At 38.5% G+C, this 18,342-nt stretch overlaps 1 protein-coding gene across 24 annotated transcripts in view; it reads left to right on the top strand.

Annotated features, from left to right (window-relative positions):
- Positions 1–18,342, top strand: part of PLEKHA5 (pleckstrin homology domain containing A5) — a 158,712-nt gene that overhangs the window by 103,323 nt on the left and 37,047 nt on the right. For all 24 annotated transcript variants that reach the window (XM_058420126.1, XM_040061259.1, XM_040061256.1 and 21 more), the window contains 5 exons: positions 146–218; positions 3,811–3,911; positions 4,844–4,959; positions 9,945–10,412; positions 15,115–15,574. In XM_058420126.1, coding sequence (XP_058276109.1) covers positions 146–218; positions 3,811–3,911; positions 4,844–4,959; positions 9,945–10,412; positions 15,115–15,574 — 1,218 coding nt within the window. The remainder of the gene's footprint in view (positions 1–145; positions 219–3,810; positions 3,912–4,843; positions 4,960–9,944; positions 10,413–15,114; positions 15,575–18,342) is intronic.

Below are 18,342 nucleotides of genomic sequence, written 5' to 3'. Positions count from 1 at the left end.
AGCGGCAGGTCAGGATGAGCAGTCAAATACTTAAAATAGCCAAAGCAATGAGCTCCCAGCACGGTTGTGCGGTGCCTGGTTCACGCTGTGAGCCACTGCTGTCACCAGGCTGAGCGTTCTGACTTGATCCCTGTGATTCCTGCAGGACAGCACTGGGATGAAGCTGTGGAAGAAGCGCTGGTTTGTGCTCTCAGATCTGTGTCTCTTCTATTACAGAGGTGAGTTCAGCTCCTGGGGGCTTCGCTTGCTGATTTTGCTGGGAGCAGATAAATTTTGACGCGCCACTCAAATGTGAGAAATAAGCTGCTGCTTAACTTGATGGATTAAAATAGTTGTACAGCTGTCAATATCCAGGCCTGCTGCTCTTATCTTTTTTTTTTTTCTTCTTTCTTAATTACCAGTTTAACATAATTGCTTCCTGCCTGCCAGGCTGCGCTCAAAGGGCAAACCCATTCACAGCCACCTCTGTTACTAAATTCTGGGTTGTAGTTCTGTTGCTAGAAACTAAGTATGTCAGGTTAAATCTGATTTTTATGCGAATTTAAGTAGCTGAAATGGGGATAGGGAAGGGATGTAGTGCAGGGGAGCTGAAACTCTGCCTTTTGAATGATAAAGAGGATATATATGCCTTTGGGAACTCTAATCGTTGTTCATGAATACTTATCAAGTGAAAAGTTCTCCAATTCCATGAGTTGGAGTCTCTGCTGTATTTGGAACAAAATAATCTGTTAGTAACCTCGTGTAGCTAGATCAGACTTATTTTACATGGAAAAAATCAGCTGCTTCTCGTTCTGGTCTGGAGTTCAGCGTGTCAGAGATCCCTTCACCATTGCAGATTATGAACTGTGCTGCTCCTGAGGAGAAAAAACAAATGGGACTTGGGCACAGGGAAACACAGACAATCCTGAAATCAGGAGGCTGAGAGTGGAGAGGACTGTAAAGCATGGCAAAATAGAGGAATGCAAACAGGGCCATCCTGTGTCGGGCAGCCTTAACCGTGGGTCAAGGGCAGCAAAGGGTTTCAGTTTGGGATGAGCCTTTGGGATTGGTACAACTGGTGGTGATGGTGGTGATGATGAAATCAGAGACCAGTGAATTTAAAATGGTGCTCTCTGAAAGGGCAGCAAAGGGTTTCAGTTTGGGATGAGACTTTGGGATTGGTACAACTGGTGGTGATGATGAAATCAGAGACCAGTGAATTTAAAATGGTGCCCTCTGAAAGGGCAGCAAAGGGTTTCAGTTTGGGATGAGACTTTGGGATTGGTACAACTGGTGGTGATGGTGGTGATGATGAAATCAGAGACCAGTGAATTTAAAATGGTGCTCTCTGAAAGTGCAGCATGGATCCAATCAAAGGCGAATCAGCTCTGAAACATGAAAGCTCTGTTTGCAACTGGTTTAGTTAACAAATTCTGAATTTTTCAAATATGATCGTTAGGCTTTGCTTCTCTACCCCAAGTGGGTAGATATATAGTTGGATAAACCCTGCTGAGTCAAAATCAGGCTAAAATCCAGTTGTGGAGGCATCAACTGACTGATACAGTTATACTGTGGTTGCCTAAGTGGTCATTATATATTCTGTGCTTTTTACAGGTTTATTTTAAACACTTCTTCAGGCTTTTTCTTCAGAAAGTTGTAAAGAGAATGCTACATTATAGCTGCCTCTAGAACAAATTAAATTGAATTTAAGCACTGCACAGGAAGTTTGTTAAAAAAAAAAAAAGGCGAAAATAGCAATAAGCAAAAACAACAGTAAGAAAAAGAAATATAAACAGCTCCATAATCTTACTTTTTATTTTCTATATAGTATTCTGCGCAACAATCTGAAATACAAGCAGAATAATCTAAATTGTTTACGTGATAAGTATAGCTTTTAGCTATCACTCACTCGAAAGTAGTCAAAACTGTTAAACTGGAATTAAATGTGCGCAGTGATAGTCCAAAATGTATTAGAAGTGGCTGCCTTTTACTCTAAATCCATTATGTTTCTGTTAATTCTGTCTCAGATACTAAAAAAACAGGAAAGGGAGAATCTTGCACATTCTTCCAGATCAAAGCACAGGCCCTGTTTGTGGTTGTGCAGTTGTGGTTGTTGGGTTTCTTTGGTTTTGTTGGTAAATCTTACTAAACTTCCAGAACTGTGTTACAATGTTAGCAGCTGAAATGCAATTAATAGATGAAAAGAAAAATCGTGTCCTAGTATTTTCTCACAGCTTAGAGAATACTCATTTTCTGTTCCTCCCGAGGCATGGCAGTCTGCCCACTTTCTTATTGGAAGGTTGTTGGCCCAATTAAAAATGCTAAGAACTGGACAGAAGATCTGCTCTTTTTCTTGTGTGCTGTTCATACACAGCACACAAGTAAAGATGGGCATGGGGCAGTGGGATATGTAGATAAAAGCAAGTGTGAGTGGAAACAGATTTTTAAAATCTGGAACTGGAATGTAGCAGCATGTCTTTAACAAAGACCAAAGTCCTCCAGACGTGCAGCTGTTCAGTGGAACAAAAATGCTCAGTGCTGTTATGTGGCACCAGTGGGGGGATTCACTCAGTTTTAGTCAAAATGTGATCTAGGAAAAGAGAACTTTCCCCCCAAACAGAAGTCCAAATAAAGTAAACCCCAATATTTGCCATGCGTTTGGGGACAGAGCACATTTTTTTGTGTGGTTAGCAAGGAGTTAATATTTGAAGGGAAGGTGGGACAGTTTCGGTCGTATTTAAAGGTGCTGTTGAGTTCCTGAAAGTAAATCCACTCCATTTCTTTTCTGCCTTCTAATTGGAATAAATTTATGCTCAGCTCTGCAATTAAACAACTATCCCAGACATCTAATCTGTTGTGTGATACTAAAATGGCTGGGCACAACTTTCCCCATATAAATAACGTGAATGAAGGTTCTGGCTTTTCAAAATCTAGGGAGTAAATGAGAACCTGGAGAAGATTTTAAGTCCACACGTAAGCAGTAATCCTGCCCTGCTGTTTAAGTGTATTTTAATGGTAACAGTGTTAATTTTTCATTAAAATTTTGCACTACCTGTTTTCATCTTAGAATTGTATTGATATAAGATAATGTAGATAAGTTTCACCTTAGCATTTCATAAATACGGTTATTTATTGTGGGCACTATCTTCAGTTAAGAGAAGGGTTACAGGGACAGTCTCCAAGATATTCATTGTGAATACAAGTTCTGTGCATGAAATACAATTAAGACTGACTTTGTGAATTGCATCCAATTATTCCTTTATTAAAGCATAATTGGATTTAAAAGCTGGTTGTGGCTTTCAATTAAAATGTCAATTTTTTATTATGATCTATTGATCTAAAATTTTACGTAAAACAAGGTTCTGGGAGAAGGGTGTTTGTTTTGCAGGAGAACTTTTTTTATTTTACAGATTATCTGAAACGTGTGCATTCTTACAAATGGAATGTAATTGAGTGTAAACTCTTCGGGGGAATTACAGCTATAATTCATAATTGAATATTATAATGGGGATTATGTAGCACAATATGCCTGAGATCAGAAGGTGAATGAACATTTTCTCTAAGGCCAGCAGTCTTAAGCAGTGTTTTAAACTTGTGTTGTCATAGGTGTTTTTACTGAGCAGGCAGTAATACGTGGTGCTCTTGTTCTCGTCACTGAATTAGAGGTTTGGCTTCCATGTGCTCTTCAAAGTTTTCTGGTTCTTAATTCATTCTTCTCTGAGCTGAACTTCTTGTTAGCGCTCATGTGTGGCTGAAAGAGTTTCATGAAGTGTCAGGATGCAAGTGTTGTGTGTCCAAAGGTGTTTCACTAATCCCAGTGTGCATTCCCAGATGAGAAAGAAGAAGGAATACTGGGGAGCATACTTCTGCCTAGTTTTCAGATCTCTGTGCTCTCTGCTGAGGACCATATAAACCGCAAATACGCCTTCAAGGTGAGGGAATCAGCTTTTCCGTTTGATTTTATGTCTGAAAGCACAAGGGCCCGGTCACAAAAACTCATTTTACAGAGTTATCAGGTACAAAGGGATTGACAAACAGCTTCTGAGCCTGATTTTTACATAACAGAGTAGCAAAAGTTTCATGTACTTAGCCTGATGTAAATATAATTACTAGAATGGGGAAATGGATGGATATCACTTAGTAGTAGTAGTTTCTTTTTTAATTTATGGCTCTTAAATCCTGTGTGGTGCTTTAGAATTATAAATCAGCATCTGCAGCTGAATTTACCCCACTAATGAAAGTTCATTCGTTATTCAGATACAAGATGTCTTTACACATAAATAAAAATAAGAATTTATTATCACTTAAATCACAATATTACATTAATCACTCCTAGGAGTGTTTCATGACAGTCTTAAATCATGATATAAATTACTTCACTAAGCAATTTGTCCTGACTTTTTTTATTGTTGTTTTATGAGCTCCTTTCGGCACTTCATTGGTCTCCTAACCAAGACATCATTTATTTCCTATGGTAAGTACAAATTAAAACTTACTGTATCATTGAGACTGCTATGCTAAAAAAAAACTATGCTAAAATCTTATTTATAAGAATTATATTAATCTACGTTAATGAATGCTCAATATCATTTGTAGTAGATTGAAAAATTTTAAAGGCTTTTTTGTTTAAGGTATCAGTGAAGAAGCAGCTGTAATTGAATATTACTGGCAGTTATTTTGAAAATATGAATGCAGTGACCAGAAACACTGTAGCATTTCTTTTGATTTTTTTTTTCCTGATCATATTATTTGCAGAAATCTTATTAGATAAAGCATTAGAGTGAATATGCAGTAACAATATTCGCCTCTCTTCTTTTGCAGAATCTTACATTTTTATTGCAATGACCATGTCATTTCCAATCAGGCAGCTCATCCAAACATGAGGACCTATTATTTCTGCACAGATACAGGGAAGGAAATGGAGTTGTGGATGAAAGCCATGATAGATGCAGCACTTGTGCAAACAGAGCCTGTGAAAAGGTAATGTGGACTGACAAAACAGTGGGGCAGTGTGTTGCTTTCTCTTGTTTAGTTTGATTGGTTTAATGAAAGAGCAGTCCTTAAAATAGAAGATAAATTGGCTGAAGTGGTTTCTCCTTATATTGAAGACCCCTTATTAACTGCACAGTGTTGGAAAAAATCTTGAAGCAGCAAAAATAATCTAAGTTCTGTTCTGAATATTGATTGTCAGGAGCTAGAAGAGAAAAATGAGCTATCCCTCTAGCCAGTGATGTCAGAAGAAGTGCAGTGACAAATGCTGTGTGCAGGCTTGTTTGACTTCCTGCCCTCCTGACTGAATTCCAGCAGCAGCTCAACTGGTGGTAGCCTTTGGCTTAAACCTGTCATAATCCTCAAATTCACAGCTGGAGTTGCTGGCTAAATTAACCACTTGTACCTGTGGGCGACCTGTGGGGAGCCATTCTTGTTCATCATTAAGCTGTCATCAAATTTACGCTTACCTGATCTGGAGCCTTATCTTCCTGTGCCCGTGTGGTGACAATGAAAAGCAAATTATCACCGGAAGCTTTGTGTTCTCAGAGACTGAACACTGTCTGCTGCTGTCTCTCCGGTGAGAGTCGTTTTCCCTCTGAATGTGGTCCCTGGGGTCAGCTCCATGGCATCTGTAATGGAAACCTCATCAATTGAAAGTTTAAAAGCTCCTCGTTATTGACAGCAGAGAAGTTATTGCTGATGGCTGCTGTCACTTGATCTGTTCTCCACTCTGTTAGTTCCTGCTACCCTGGAGCTAAAGAAATGTCAGCAATTCTGAGAAACTCTTGAGTTTGAAAAAGTCATGAAAATAATCTCCTGGACACAGGTACCAGAGAAGTTTAGTAGTAATAAACTTTATCTGAAAAATCATGTTTGTATTGTAGATACAGTGGTAATTTAGATATGGAGAAATTATTAGACCGAGTCAAACCCACTTAACTTCAAACAAAAATTGCATATCAATTGTATAAACACTTTGTAAAGGAAGAAAACGGAAGGGGGTCATTCTGAATCTTTTTCTGCACCAGTGACATGACCTTCATTTGATATTTGCAATACTGTGAATATCTGCCTGGATGTCACGGGCAGAGCAGGCTTGCCAGCAGCCAAACAATTGTCAGAAAAGCAACTTCTAGAACACCATCTTGTTGTTTTGATTCAGGCAAGAAACCTCAGAACAAAACAGAAGTATATGTGACCACTTTGAAAACTTTGTTGGTAGCCTTGAAATAATTACTTCAGAGAAAAGAGATTTCAAGAGCAAGTCTCAAAGACTTTCATATCTGTTAGCTATAACAAGGAAGAAAACCCTTCAGACATCTGTTTTCTAAAGAATCCATCTTTTGGCTGTTTCTTAACTTCTTAAAATGAAACATAGCAGGATATGATCTTATGCTGGAGAAATACTGTTCCTTCCCTGTAAAAAATCTGTTAAGTATTAAGTGTCTTATTACCTCATCTCTAAGTAACCTAAAATTTGGCATATATGGAGCTTAAGCATAAATGGTTTTGGTTCAGTCAGATTTGGCAGTGCTTTAGTTTCTGAGTTCTGTTTTTTCAGAGGTTCTGACATTGCATTGAGTAGAGTTTTCTAGCAGACCTAGATACTTGCAATACAATAAATGAGTAATTAAGAACTTGCTTCCTTAAATATTCATGTAAACTGATGTTGAGCCACTTTTAATTGCCTGTTAATTTAAAATGTCCAGTGATAAATCGAGAGTTTTTTACAGTATAATTCTTTAAACCTGGAAATCAAGATACTTCACTGCTTGTGGTACTCTGTAAATCAAATCCAACAGTCTGTTAAACCAAATCTTTTAAATTATTTTAGCACATTTTTTTGTGTCTGTTTTTCTGGAGATATGAGTTCTTTAGAGAATATAAAGATAAAAGGAATATTTAAAACATTGAGCCGGTGGGAGGGGAGGGGTGTTGCCAAGCTTTTCATAAGCTACTCTTCTACTCTTATTTTCCACACATAGTTGGCCACGTAAGCCACACAGAAGATACTGAAGTGAGAAAATAAAAATGTGCCTGTTTCTCTTAGAACTGGTCTCTATTAACAGCAGAAATATTCCCTTCTGATGTTTAGCTGCAGGGAAGGACAAACAGTATTTGGCCCTATTGACTAAATTGTAATTACTCCTATCTGAACAGTTTTGATTTTACCTAGATAGTACATTCAAGTTTAATAATGTACTGAGAGACCTATTAAAATAATTAAACCAAATACTTTAATCAGTGAGGAGCTATTGAAGCTTATGACTCAGCATGTGATTTCAAACACCCTCTCTGGGTGCTTGCTTGTGTTTGTAGATGTTCGTGTCCACCAGCACACTGGTTTGCCATTTTAACCTAAATACTGATTCTCTAATCTCCCTGGCCTGAGTGTCGTTTTTCTGACCTTTCCCTGTCAGCTTGTGTGCTGCAGCCTTTGTTTCTTGTCAGTGATGCAGCATGTACTAAGAAAAGATTGCTTTTTTCCCTCCTGGTGTAGTTACTTTGCCTGAACAGCATAAGCCAGGCTGCCAAAAAAGCACTTGTTAGCATAGAGACATCCACAGTGGGGGCTTACTGACGTCAGTGTGCTTGGAAAAGATGGCTTTTCCTTTTCGAATGCCTCTGCCTAGCTTTGTTAAATCACTGTGCTCATGTCCATCTGGTCATCAATCACATGCTCCCCCCTCTCCAGCCCTTATTTCTTTATATAAACCATCATAAAGTAGTACTTTTCCTGTGTTGCATATTGCATATTGTACATATGATTCCTGTTTGGCTGCAGAAAAATCTATAAATTGCATTCAGCATATGCTGAAAGACCCATTTTCAATGCTCATTCCCTTCCTCTTCTCCCTGTCCCATCCTCAAATAGCCTGCAAGCTTTGTTGAATGTGTCTTTGAGGGCGAGCTATAAATATGGAGCCAAATATACATACGGATTTATGTTTCTTACATTTGTTTCTGATAATTTCTACCCATATGGATCCTTCCTTCGCTGTGGAAAGGGATCCCTTGCTCACACAGAGTTGGCTGATTTGGTTTCACCAGGATGAGAGAGCCCAGCAGTCTGTTTGAATGTCAATCCTTCAGCCTCTACACCATCCCAAAGATTGGAAAACATAAATGTTTGGCTCTGCTGTGTAAAACTGTGGTAATGAGTGATACAGGATGAGGCTGCTTGGAAAAACAGTTGTGTGGTTTGGGGAGTTGCTGGTTTTTAATTAAAACACAGTGGAAAGTACAGTGAGAGTGTGACTTGAACACTGTGCCAAGGCTTGACTTTGCCACATGTACGGGGAGTGTCCTAGAGATGCCACTCTCCCTCTCCACCGTGGGTTTTCCACCTTTTCCTCTGCTCTAACGCCGCCTGAGAAAGGTTTATAAAAAGTTTTATATAAGGGGGTGGGTGGTGCTATTGAAACATGCCACAGATATTAATGCCCACGTTCAGGATTATTTGCAAGGTAGTCTTTACATTCATTTGTAAACTTCAGAGTGCTGGCTGAAAATTGAAATCCTAACACCCTTTTTTTACTTGATAACTGTGGAAAAATGGAGTTTTTCATTCACATTCCTGTTGGGAAATTCCTTTGGTTTCTGGTAGAAGACTGGGTAGTACAGTTTTGAGGTGGGAGTGAGGTGGTGACCCTTTTTTTTTCCCCATAACCTTGAGAAATGGCACAAATGCTTGGTCTTAGGAACAATTTGAGGTCTTGGGGGTGAAAAATAAATGGCTTTTTTTTTCACTATGGGGGGAAGCAATAATGCTTCTGGTAAGTTGTGTGTGTGATGGCTTTTTTACAGACTTGAACTGGACACAATTATAAAGATGAATAATGCATTTGCCAAAAAAAAAAAAAAAAAAAAAAAACAGAACGAAAACTTAATTCAACATCATCTTAAAATAAAGTGTTGTTCTTAGTTTGGTTTTATAGAGAGATGTAATCTTAAGGAATTATATCTCTTCCTCTTCTTTCCTTCCATTCAAAAAAATATTGAGCAAAACATTTTAAGGTGGTGGGCTTTTTTTTCTAGTGAACTAAATCCAAAAGTCACTTTTTGAGCTGGAATTGAAGTTCAGGTCCTCCCAGTATGACGAAAGATAAAGCCTCTTGACATTTTGAAATTTTAAAAAGAAGATCACTAATAGAATTGCACACATTGAGTACTTGTGTAAATACTGTAAAGCAGTAGCAATTCCAAAAATATCATTATTTCTGTGGGACAGTTCCTTAAGTCAGCAGCTACTTTCCCCCTTAAAATTAGAAAAGCCACAGTTATTTTCCACGAAGTGTATGCCAGCCGAAGTGATAACATACCAGAGAAACCTAATTGATACCATTGACCACGAAAAGTCATTTGCTTTCTTTAAAGGAGCTCATTATATGCTAAATTCAGCAGTATTGTGAACCACAAGCTGACTTTGAAAATCATCTGAATTTCAGGCTGTTGACATTCGGAAGCTGTAGCTCTTGGAGAACCACCGAATACTTTTACCTTTTGAATTTTCAGCCCTCCAGGAGCTGAACATCCAGTTTTTTCAGACTCTGGCTTTATTTCCCGTTGTGCACATTTTTTTTCCTAGGGGGTTAATTGACTGTTGAACTTAAAAAAAATTATCTCATGTTATAATTGTTTCTAAAACAGCAAGTAAAGAGACAAGTATAGAAGAAAACAATACTCACACTTGGCAACCAGAAAAACCCCAAATCAACCAACCAAAAAGCAAACCAATCAAGCACTACCGCCAATCCCCAAACAAAATTAAAAACAAGACACCAGAACAATGGCAAGAAAACCCTCCCAACCTGTCCCTGATTATTGTGAAAAATGTCCTGATTTTTTCTCCCAAAGTCAAGATATTGTTGAAAATTATATGGGGTTCACTGAAATAGCTTCCAATTTTTTTATTACTACTTGTAAGGAACATTTTTTTTTGGTATTACAGCTTTTTATATGTTCCCTTCCAGAATAGAAAAATTCACTATTGAAAATACATCACCTCGAGAGGCAAATAATATTTCAAACCATCGGGTGCTAATTAAGCCAGAGGCACAAAATAACCAGAAGAACAAAGAAGCGAACAAAAACGAGGAGAAGAAAGCTTTGGAAGCCGAAAAATACGGATTCCAGAAAGTCGGGCAAGATAAGCCGCTAACAAAAATTAACAGTGTGAAGCTAAACCCTTTGGGATCCGAGTACAGGACTTTGCCCATAAGCACCGTTCCAGGTGGACACTTCAGGCCCATCCATTTGAATGGATCTGAGAATAAATCCGTGGGCGTTGTGCTGGCGGATCCTGGCGATGGCGCCCATCACAACGCGGTGCAGGCGCACGCGGAGTCCGAGCGGGTGATGCAGAGAACCAACTCCATGCTGCAGCTGGAGCAGTGGATTAAAATACAGAGGGGGAAAGGACAGGAGGAGGAAACAAGAGGGTAAGTACTGTGTAATTTTTTTTTTTTTTTTAGGCGTTTTAGTAAAAAATATTAGCGTTTGTTTAGTTTCTTTAGATCTTGATCTATATTGTGTAATTACATTCTTCACTGCTCTCTGTGAGAAATGCCTGGATGTCTTCTCAGAACAGATGTCTGAAAGTTTCTTTTATTAGCATTTGAATGGTTATTAATAAATTAAAATGTATTAATAACTCTATAAATAAAAATGGCTATAAACCCTTTTTTTCCCCTGTCCTAGCAGAGAAAAGGTGTCATCAATCATAAAATTTCTTTTTACTCCTAAAATCTGTGCTTGAAATTGCGTTCTCTTCTGCATTTTTTATTCACAAGTTCTTGTAATAATATTTTGTTTGGAATTCTCTAAAAAACATTCCCCAGAGCTTTTAAACTTTAAACCAGCTTTAAATGAAGAGAGAGAGAAGATTTATCTAAGAGTAAGATGCAGAAATTTAACTTGGTGCTTAATGCTTCTCTTCTCATGAAGTTAGCTATCACCCAGTTATAATACTGAGCTCTAGTGCTTATTCATGAAGCTTTAAAATGATGTGTGAATGATTGACAATATTGAATGCCACACCAATAGCAATTTCTCTGTCTGACAGAGGTATAGGGACTTTGCCTCCAGACTGCCTTACAGACAAGCAGCTCTAGCAGGAAAATGTGTAAGGTTTTTAATATTTCATTTGATAGGAAGTATGGAGATGCTATCACAGGAGTTACTTTGAGGAGTTGGAAATTAGGGATTTTGTGTATGGGTGGATGGCAGAGCAGAGCCTAAGATAAACCAAGTTCAGAAAATGTGTTTCCCCCACAAATTTCAAGATATGTATCTGCTGGCTTTTCAGTTTTTGCAAAATCTCGAAAAATTTCCACAGACTTGGCTTCCATTTGCCAAGGTTGAACATTTCCTCACTACTTTTAGCCCTTCATTACATATAATTAGGAATTGTTAATGCGTTGTTTCATGAAATGCTCATCATAAGTAGTTTGATCAAGTTTGAACTTGCAATACAGACAGAGATTTACACACCCTGACATTCATCTTATTATTCAAACTTGCATAATGAGAACTCAGAAGGCTCTTTGATGCAGTTATTTTTTTTAATTGGACTTTAAAACTTGCAACCTAACAGAAGAAATTAGAATAGCTGTGCTATTTTTCAGCTGTGAACAAGTAGAAAAACCCTAAAACTGATTTCACTGTGGGAATCAAATAGAAGGAAGTGCTATTAACAATATGTTACTAATTAACAATATTTTATCTCGAGTACAGGGAACATTTGTTTGCCTAGGTAGGGGTGGCACTGATAACATAAATGCTTTCAAATGCAGTTCTACACAAAAGTAGCAAAGTGAAGGAGAATTTGCCTTGAGCTATCTTTTCTTGCTTTGCATGGAAACAGCCTTGAATAATGAACCAAGTGTCTAATGTATATAGTGATGTCTTTTGAATCGGGCTTCATTTAAATTTAAAATTTTATTTCTGTTCAGGTTGCCAGTTTCTGGCGGGAGACGGAAATTTAAGTAGAAGCAAAGTTGGTGAATGAGAGTAGGAAAAAAGCTCTGGTTTATGTTGAAGCTTAAGGTTGGGTTGAGAGGATCCTAAGGCTCATTAAGACCTGTAAAACTCATAACTTGAATTTTTGAAAAAAGTAGTCTTTACTTTATGGGGAAAAGTTGCTGACTTTTCACAAAGCTGCTTTTCAGTGCATCTGTATTAGAGAAATCGTGGAGGACCCAACTGAGTATCTCTGGTGTGTCAGACTGCAACAAATAGGACAAATGCTAAAATGTTAACAAAGATGTTCAATTGAATGACTGTATAGAAAAGTAAAGACGAGCTCTTAGCTGTCCTCAATGTGGGATGAAAAAGGTTCACTATACAGCTGCTAATTTTTTTTAGAGGAATAAACTGACCCCTCAGAATTTTGATTGCCCAAAAATGTGATGAGGATAGCAGCAATGTAGATTTTAATTCCTTATCTGTTGTTCCCATAGATCTAGACATCTAGTTTTGCAAAAGCCACATGAATAAACTGCTGCCTTAAGGAAGGCAAACTTCTTTTAAACCAAAAAATAAATGTGGTTTAAATAAAAAATAAACTCATTCCTCTTTGATTCAGTTTTATTGAATTTTGCGCAAGTCAGTTATGAAAAGAAGTGTTCTTCACAGAAGTGGTTCGCTTGAGTGGTCTTTCTCAAATGTGAAAAGATACAGAAGGGTTTTTTGGTACTAAGTGATGTTTTTTGTTGCTGCCAACCCATGATGTGAGCCTGTCTCTCTGCCTTGCCTAAGATTCATCCAAAACAATAAATGCCTGCAATAAAACACCAGGTTTCCATCTTCACTCTGCCACTTTTTCTTTATTCTTAGTGGAAGTGGAAGTTCTGTATTTGGGGCCAGCTGGTATTTGTGCTCATTAGGATGAAGGGCTGTTTTGAGGTTCCAGTCCAAGGATATACGTAACATTGCAGAGCTGAGCCCCTGAAGGCTCAGCAGCTAAGTTGTTTTCCCAGATAGTCCCAACTCAGGCACCAGAACCACTCTTGCTACCCAAGAGTAGCCCTAGAGACAGCCTCTAAAGGTGTCTGTAAACACGCATGGAGGAATCTCTCATATGGGAGCAATTATAAGGAGCTAATAATGATGCAGAAATATTTTGCAACCTCAGATCCAACTACAGCAGTCTTCCCTTGTGTGCAGGGCAGCTGGAAGCTGCAGTTCTGTCTGGAGTTGGGTTTTGGGTTTGACTGGAATGATATTTTTGCAAGTATCAACAGTACATTGGTGAATCTATTTTGTTTTTATCAAATTATGTAAAGCAAGGCTTAATATTGAGGTGATTGAGCTTTTTACTTAATACTGAGGTGACTGAGTTTTCACGGTTTGCCAACTGAAGATGGATTGTGTTATCTTTTTAAGTGTTCTAGAATATAAGTAATTGCATGCAGATTTTAAATTGACGTCTTGTGCAGTGAGAAGTTCAGGCAGCTTTTTTGCAAGCTCAAGATACTTAAAAGTGCCAACAGGATTACACTGCCCATTTAATTAATAAAATGTGTGAGGAGCTTCAGTGAGTGAGGTGTGTCTTGCTTCTAAATATATTCATTAAAACGTCAGGCCATATTATAGGTGTTATGGGGTGTAGCTACAATTCTGTTTTCAAAGTTAGAAATTGAGCTCAAAAGCATCTTGTTTGTTTGAGTGTAAATATGGAGACAGACAAAAGCCTTGTCATTAATGGTATCTTACTAAAGAAATTTAGAGGTATTTAAGCATAACTTGGCAACAGAAGACTAGGACTTAGAATCCGATTCCCCTTTTTATAATTTCTATGTAAGAATGGGAAGGTGTCCAATACAAAGTGGGGATAACTCTTCACTAATTCTTGAAAAACTTCAGAAATTGTAGCAGATTATGTACAGAAAGCTCTTTATAGCAGTTTTCATCTTCAAAATGTTACAGGTGATTGTAAGTATTCAGCTTAACTATTTTCAGTGAAAAGTGGGGTTTACCATCATCAATTTCCCTGATAGTTACTCCATAAGGATCTCACATACATAAAGCTAGTTTACCTTGCCATTTGATCTGCATAATTTCTTTAATGTTTTTTTGTGGCACTGAAGTAGCTCAGAACCATCTCCAGGTTCTGGTGCTTCATGGTGCAGGGATTTTAGTTGGGATTAGTGTGGGGTGTAGCTGGAAGCTGCTGCCCTCTCATGGCTAAATCAGGTCCAGTTTGAGGCTGGTTTTGTTGTCTGTAAGCAAGCATCAATCATATGCATTCTCAGTGGCAAAAGGCTTTAAGAGGTGCTCATTTGCATTTTAGATAAGGGATGAATAAGTCAATGTTTATGACCTAGATTTTGTCCTCTGAATAAAAAGAACAAGAAGTGCTTTGTCATACTTAGGCAGGCATCAATCCTTGGTATAGAAGGTTTTGTGTTTCAACTAATGCTGAAAGTTGCTAAATGACTGTAGAACTCCAGAATTGTAATGGGGCAAAAAATTAAAGAAATAAGCCTTTGAATTCATATCTGATCTGAGTTGAAAAGCAGTAAAATATTATTATCAAACAAAGACTCGTATTGCTCTTTGTTTCACTTGAATGGCTGATACGGAATGGCTTGTCCTTGACAATTGATAAATATCATTTCTTTAGACAATTACTGCAGTTTTCCCATGGACTGCTGTTAAAAGAATCTCTTTTTTTTCAATGTCTGTAGTAATTGCTCAAGATTTTCTTAGGGAAAGAACAGGATATTTTTTCACTTTTGAAAAAGCGAACATTTCAAAATGAAATAACGGAAAACATGGAAACAATGTAGAACTTCAAAGCTTTAAAAACTTTCACCTATCCAGCGTATAGACAAGTAGCAAGATTTGATCAAAACTTGATGCCCCTAGACTGGCAAACTGGTAAAAAGATGAAATGTGGATAATATCAGCAAAAGCTAATCAGAGAGAAAGGATCCACGTTTGGCTGCTGCAGTGCATTCAGTCTGTATCATTGATCCTTGAGCTGTTGCCTTGATTTTCTTGAGCATTTTATAAATGGCATTCAAAACACTATAGAAGATGAGAGCTGGATAAACCCAAAGCGTGGTGGGTTGAGAATAGAAAGGAAAAACTTTCTATTGCCACAATATCAACGCTAATGAAAGGAAACTTGTGTTCCAGCATAATCTCCTACCAGACGCTACCGAGGAACATGCCAAGCCATCGAGCTCAGGTGCTGCCCCGGTACCCAGAGGGGTACAGGACACTGCCAAGGAACAGCAAGACGCGTCCAGAGAGCCTCTGCAGCGTCGCTCCCTCGGCGTATGACAGAGCCGTGAGCGCCGAGGACAAGCGGCGCTCGATGCGCGACGACACGATGTGGCAGCTCTACGAGTGGCAGCAGCGCCAGTTCTACAACAAGCAGACCACTCTGACCAGGCACAGCACCCTGAGCAGCCCAAAAACCATGATCAATATCTCTGATCAGACCATGCACTCCATCCCCACGTCCCCCTCGCACGGGTCCATCGCTGGTTTCCAGGGATACTCCCCGCAGCGGACGTACCGATCGGAAGTGTCGTCGCCAGTGCAGAGGGGAGATGTAACCATTGACCGCAGGCACAGGGCACATCACACAAAGGTAAAAGTGCTTCATTTAATAGTTAATACTCTCATTTACAGGGTTCTCCAGTAGGATGGATCTGATTTTACTGGAAGACTTGCGTTGCGCTGTAGTATATTTTATTGTAACGGAGATTGTTACGTCACTGTTTTCATGGAGAAAGGTTTGATTTTAAAAAAGTGCTGAAAAATCTAGAGGTAGTAAAAATGTATTTTTTTAAAACACTGGGTGATAAAAATATGTCTTGATATTACTGTCCATGATAATATGTTTCTCTAAAAAAATAAGGGGGAGTCAATAGGCAAATTATTCAGAATACCTTATGCATGTACAGAAATCTTACTTGTTTCTAGCACCAAGAGAACTCAAAATCTCAAGTTTCATTACATGTGCTTCTTTCAGTTCTTCAGCAATAAGTTTGTCTTCCTTGGGTCCCAGCAGCAATTCAAGTGCATTGTTCCTTTTTAATAGTTTCAAGCTATTAGGGAGATCACTGAAGATCAGTATAAATGCACACAACCTTAGTGCTTGTCCACTGAGAGGGAGACATGAAGAATTGTAAATTTGGGTGCCATATGTGCCACTCTGCTACATCCAGCGTGCTTTTGTTACCATGGGTTTTAATAGATTGGAAATAAATAAAAATTACTCCTTCAGTTGGATGTAAAATGCTCCTGAGCATTTTTCTAAAAACTTTGTCCTTGGATGTCTTTTTTTCTGATGCAGGGGACAAAGAAAAAAACTATAAGTACAACGTAAAGCAATTTAAACAACTTGGAGTTGATTATCAGGTGTTGGATTTTGAAGTTTTTAGATCCCTATCACCAAAGGAGTCATTTTGCTTTGACATCCTTTATGTCTCAACTGCTCTGGAAATTTAGTAATCAGTGCTTCTCACATATGTGAGAAATATCACTGGGTCAGTGCTGCAGAGCATGTATTACTTGTCCTGTCAGCCATGTTTTGCTTCCTGATTTTTTTTTTTTTTCCTTGTTGAACACTTTATACTAGTATTTAATATAGTGTTTAGTATCTTTTGTAGAAACCTCCTGTTTCCGGGAACTTGAGCTTTTCATGCTGTTTGGTGTGTATTTAATTAGTTACGCAACCAGCTTTTGCCATTAACTTAAAAACATCCCTATCTTTAAGAGGTGGGTAATTAGAAGACTGATTATTTGAAATCAGTAGGGTAAATTGAACATCTGAATCCCATCTACATAGAGATCTTTGGTTTTTCAGTGGCTTTCAGTGGTTGGCTTTCTATTTTTAGGTTCTCAAAATCCTCCTGAAACCCCTCTATGACAGAGATTTGAAAATGCCACTCTGTATCTACAGGGCTCAGTCCCATCTATGCCCATTAAGCAGTATTCCAAGTTGAGAAGTGGGATAAATATTCCTTTCCAGGGCTGTATAGCCTATATTTGTCATACAAAATGCTGCTTTTCTGCACAGATAGCCATCTAAACAGAAAGTTCTAGAATTTACCCAATATTCTTCTATCGTGAGAAGTTAAAACAGTGTTCCTCATAAAATATAGTCAAAATAGTCACTCCGCAGCTTAAAAATGTTCTTTCTCATTTTTCATGTCAGCTAGTTTTCTGTCCTGTGTTGTGTCTTTTCTCACTACTCCAAGACCTTCGCTATTATTCTTGAAATAGAAATTACATCTGCAGCCCCAAGAATGCTGCACTACGCCCACAGAATTTACTTTATCTAGCAATCTGCCCCTAATATTTTGAGAGTATAGCAAGACAGAAAAAGATTACCTCCCAAAATTGCTGTTGTTCAGCTGTCCTTAAATGAACTGTGTCATACAAGTTCCCTTTGCAACACTAGTGAAAGTACTTGTTTTTTCTCACAAATCGTTGTAAACGTACTTTGCTAAGGTATCTTGCCATGGCTGTGGACCTTTTTGTGCCAAAACTGTCCGTTGTTTTCCAGGCTTCCTTTAAATTTGCTACAAAACATTTCATATTTATGAATATTTTATGTTTTTCAATGTTCTTAGCCAATGTCTACATTTATTAAATAGTAAACATCCACTCTGGGAATGTTTACCACTTATATATTGCTTGTGCTTTGGAAATAGAACTGCAGTGGCAGTCTCTTGGTGTGTTGTCAGAAGTAAATGTGATTTGTGGGTAGACCTTGCCCATGGCTGGGGATGGTGCATCAACTCTTCCATTTCAGAGTGGCTCCCAGAAGTGAATTGAGTCAGGCCCTGTGCCGAGTCACAAACCCTCCCCTGCCTCCTCCTTGCTTGCACAAAGTAGTAGTTTTCTTCTGAACTGTATTAGCAGGAAAAGAGTTGCTTCCCACACTCCTGGTACTGGCTGAAGTACGAAAATGTATATTTTTGTGTGTATAGGAAGGCATGTGCTTTTTACTCCTGCTCACCTCTAGGAGGTGATTGAAATGAGACTGTGCCTGCTCATACTCCTGGTTCAGGCAATCCCTGCAAAACCAGTGGAAGAGCAGACTCAGGATATGCTTTCTCTGAGGATCTGGACTGCTGATATGATGAGAACAGGGAACTGCCCTGTCCAGCAAACCAAGTTTGATCCAAAATTCGAGACATGGGAAAATGTGAGACAGAACTGTGCTTGGCAAGGCCTGAATGTTAGTTCTGAGACCAACGTCTCTTAAGAACATTTTAAGCTTTGCCTGTGGAGGTCACTCATGATACACCACTTCCAAACAGGTAGCAGGCATAAATCTGAGCCCAGAAAATGGGTTCAAATGAAGGGATGGCTGAAATTGGAAAATGCAGTTTGGGGTCTCCAAAG

This window comes from Hirundo rustica, chromosome 4 (assembly GCF_015227805.2).
Source record: "Hirundo rustica isolate bHirRus1 chromosome 4, bHirRus1.pri.v3, whole genome shotgun sequence".
Taxonomy (NCBI): domain Eukaryota; kingdom Metazoa; phylum Chordata; class Aves; order Passeriformes; family Hirundinidae; genus Hirundo; species Hirundo rustica.
The sequence above is the reverse complement of the archived record's forward strand: the minus strand, read 5'-3'. Positions and strand labels throughout refer to the sequence as shown.